Source organism: Tenrec ecaudatus, unplaced genomic scaffold (assembly GCF_050624435.1).
Source record: "Tenrec ecaudatus isolate mTenEca1 unplaced genomic scaffold, mTenEca1.hap1 Scaffold_254, whole genome shotgun sequence".
Lineage (NCBI taxonomy): Eukaryota > Metazoa > Chordata > Mammalia > Afrosoricida > Tenrecidae > Tenrec > Tenrec ecaudatus.
The window spans coordinates 557,748-559,356 of record NW_027458718.1 but is presented as its reverse complement, the minus strand read 5'-3'; the positions used below and the strand labels follow the sequence as shown (position 1 = coordinate 559,356).

Here is a 1,609-nt window from a genome sequence, read left to right as displayed (position 1 = left end):
AGAATCAGAAAATTCCAAGGCTTCTGCAGGCATACTTTAAAATCCTCAAGGTAACATCTTTGCTTTTCAACACTTTTTTTTTGTTGCATTTCCAACTCTTTATTTTAGTTTTGTTTAAATGCATTTTATTTTTAGACAACCTACACGACATTTTGTGTGTTTTTTTCTTTAAAAAAAAGCCTCTGCTCCAAAAAATCAAGGTCACCGCTCCAAGTCAAGGTCACAAGTCGACGCAGAGCTCATGATGGCATCAGTTCCGTTTGTCTCGGTCCTGGTGTCGTGTGGGCGGACCGCAGACAGCTAGGAGGAGGGGCGGTCGGGCGGTCGGTCGTGCGTTGCCCACTGTCAGCACTTCTCCATCTCTAAGCTGTCCTTGAAGAAGATCATGTACGGGGTCCCGCCGCCCTCGCGGTAGTCCAGCAGGGCCACCATGCCGTCGGGAATCGTGTTCTCGCCCTGAAAGAACTGGTACTTCTTGAAATTGGCGAGGATGTGCTTGATCTGCTCGGCAGCCCCGGTCATAAAGGGCTTCATGCGTTCCGGCTTCCGCTCCTCCAGCTTGCCTTTGAGGGATTTCATGTAGTCCTTGATGTACCTCTTGTAGGCCTCCTTGGTGAAGCTGGTCTCCTGCAAGTGATGGTTCATGACGATGTCCACGTCGGTGACCACCTTGTGCTCGGGCCCGTCGCCCTCGGGGCCTTCGGCGGACGCGTTGCCGCCGATGAGCGCGTCATAGATGTGGCCTTGGGCCCTGCGGACCATGGTACCCTCCACTTCCAGACACAGCCCGCCCGTGATCTCCCAGATCTTGTACACGTCAGAGAACAGCTCATCTCGGCTGATGAGGTCCCGGTAGATGATCATGACGGTGGCGAGAGGGCGGTGGCTGCGCTGGCTTCGGGCAGCTCGGAGCTCCAAGAGGACAGCGCTGAAGGGAGCGAAAGTTACAGTTGGCGCTGGGGGTGGGGCGGCCGGCGCAAGGGGAGGGGCATCTGGCAGAAGGGGCGGGGTGCTTTTCAACACTTTCAAGATGTCTTTTGAAGCAGATTTATCTACTGTCATGGTTCACTTGATCTCTTGACTTCTGCTTCCATGGGCACTTATTGTGCATGCAAGCAAGATGTAATCATTGACAATCCCAATATGTTCTAAAATTCTCATTATGCTATGTATTGGTCCAGTCACATAAAATGTAACTTTCTACCCACCCCTATGGGAAGAGAATGACTTTCTGTTTGTGAAAGCCTTACAAGTGTTGTATTTATTTCTTTCATAATGAGCATGTGTAACAGAAAGCATACAAGTCTACTTTTGGGGTGAACTGGGTGTAATCTATATTGAATTTTGAAGATATGGATTTACTTGCTGTATTCAATATAAACAGGGCAAACAGATTGGTATGTACTGCTCACTCTCTATCTCTTTTAAAGCTCAGTACCTATTCGGGGCCCTCATTGTGTTTAAATATCTTAATTATATGCAGAGGTTCATTATCTGTATCAACTTTCTGGGGTCATAATTCTTTGTAGTGTAGTAATTACGTAATGATGTCAGTTTTAGAGTCTGGTCGAGTAGTATGCTCAGTGGGTCTATTAATCAAGAGATGGTG

The 1,609-nt window shown here is 48.2% G+C and overlaps 1 protein-coding gene across 1 annotated transcript; it reads right to left on the bottom strand.

The window, feature by feature from the left end:
* Positions 1-345: 345 nt before the first annotated feature.
* LOC142436390 (translationally-controlled tumor protein-like) lies at positions 346-864 on the bottom strand. The gene has a single exon (XM_075540079.1). The coding sequence runs from the start codon at positions 862-864 to the stop codon at positions 346-348; it is 519 nt and encodes a 172-aa protein (XP_075396194.1).
* Positions 865-1,609: the final 745 nt, after the last annotated feature.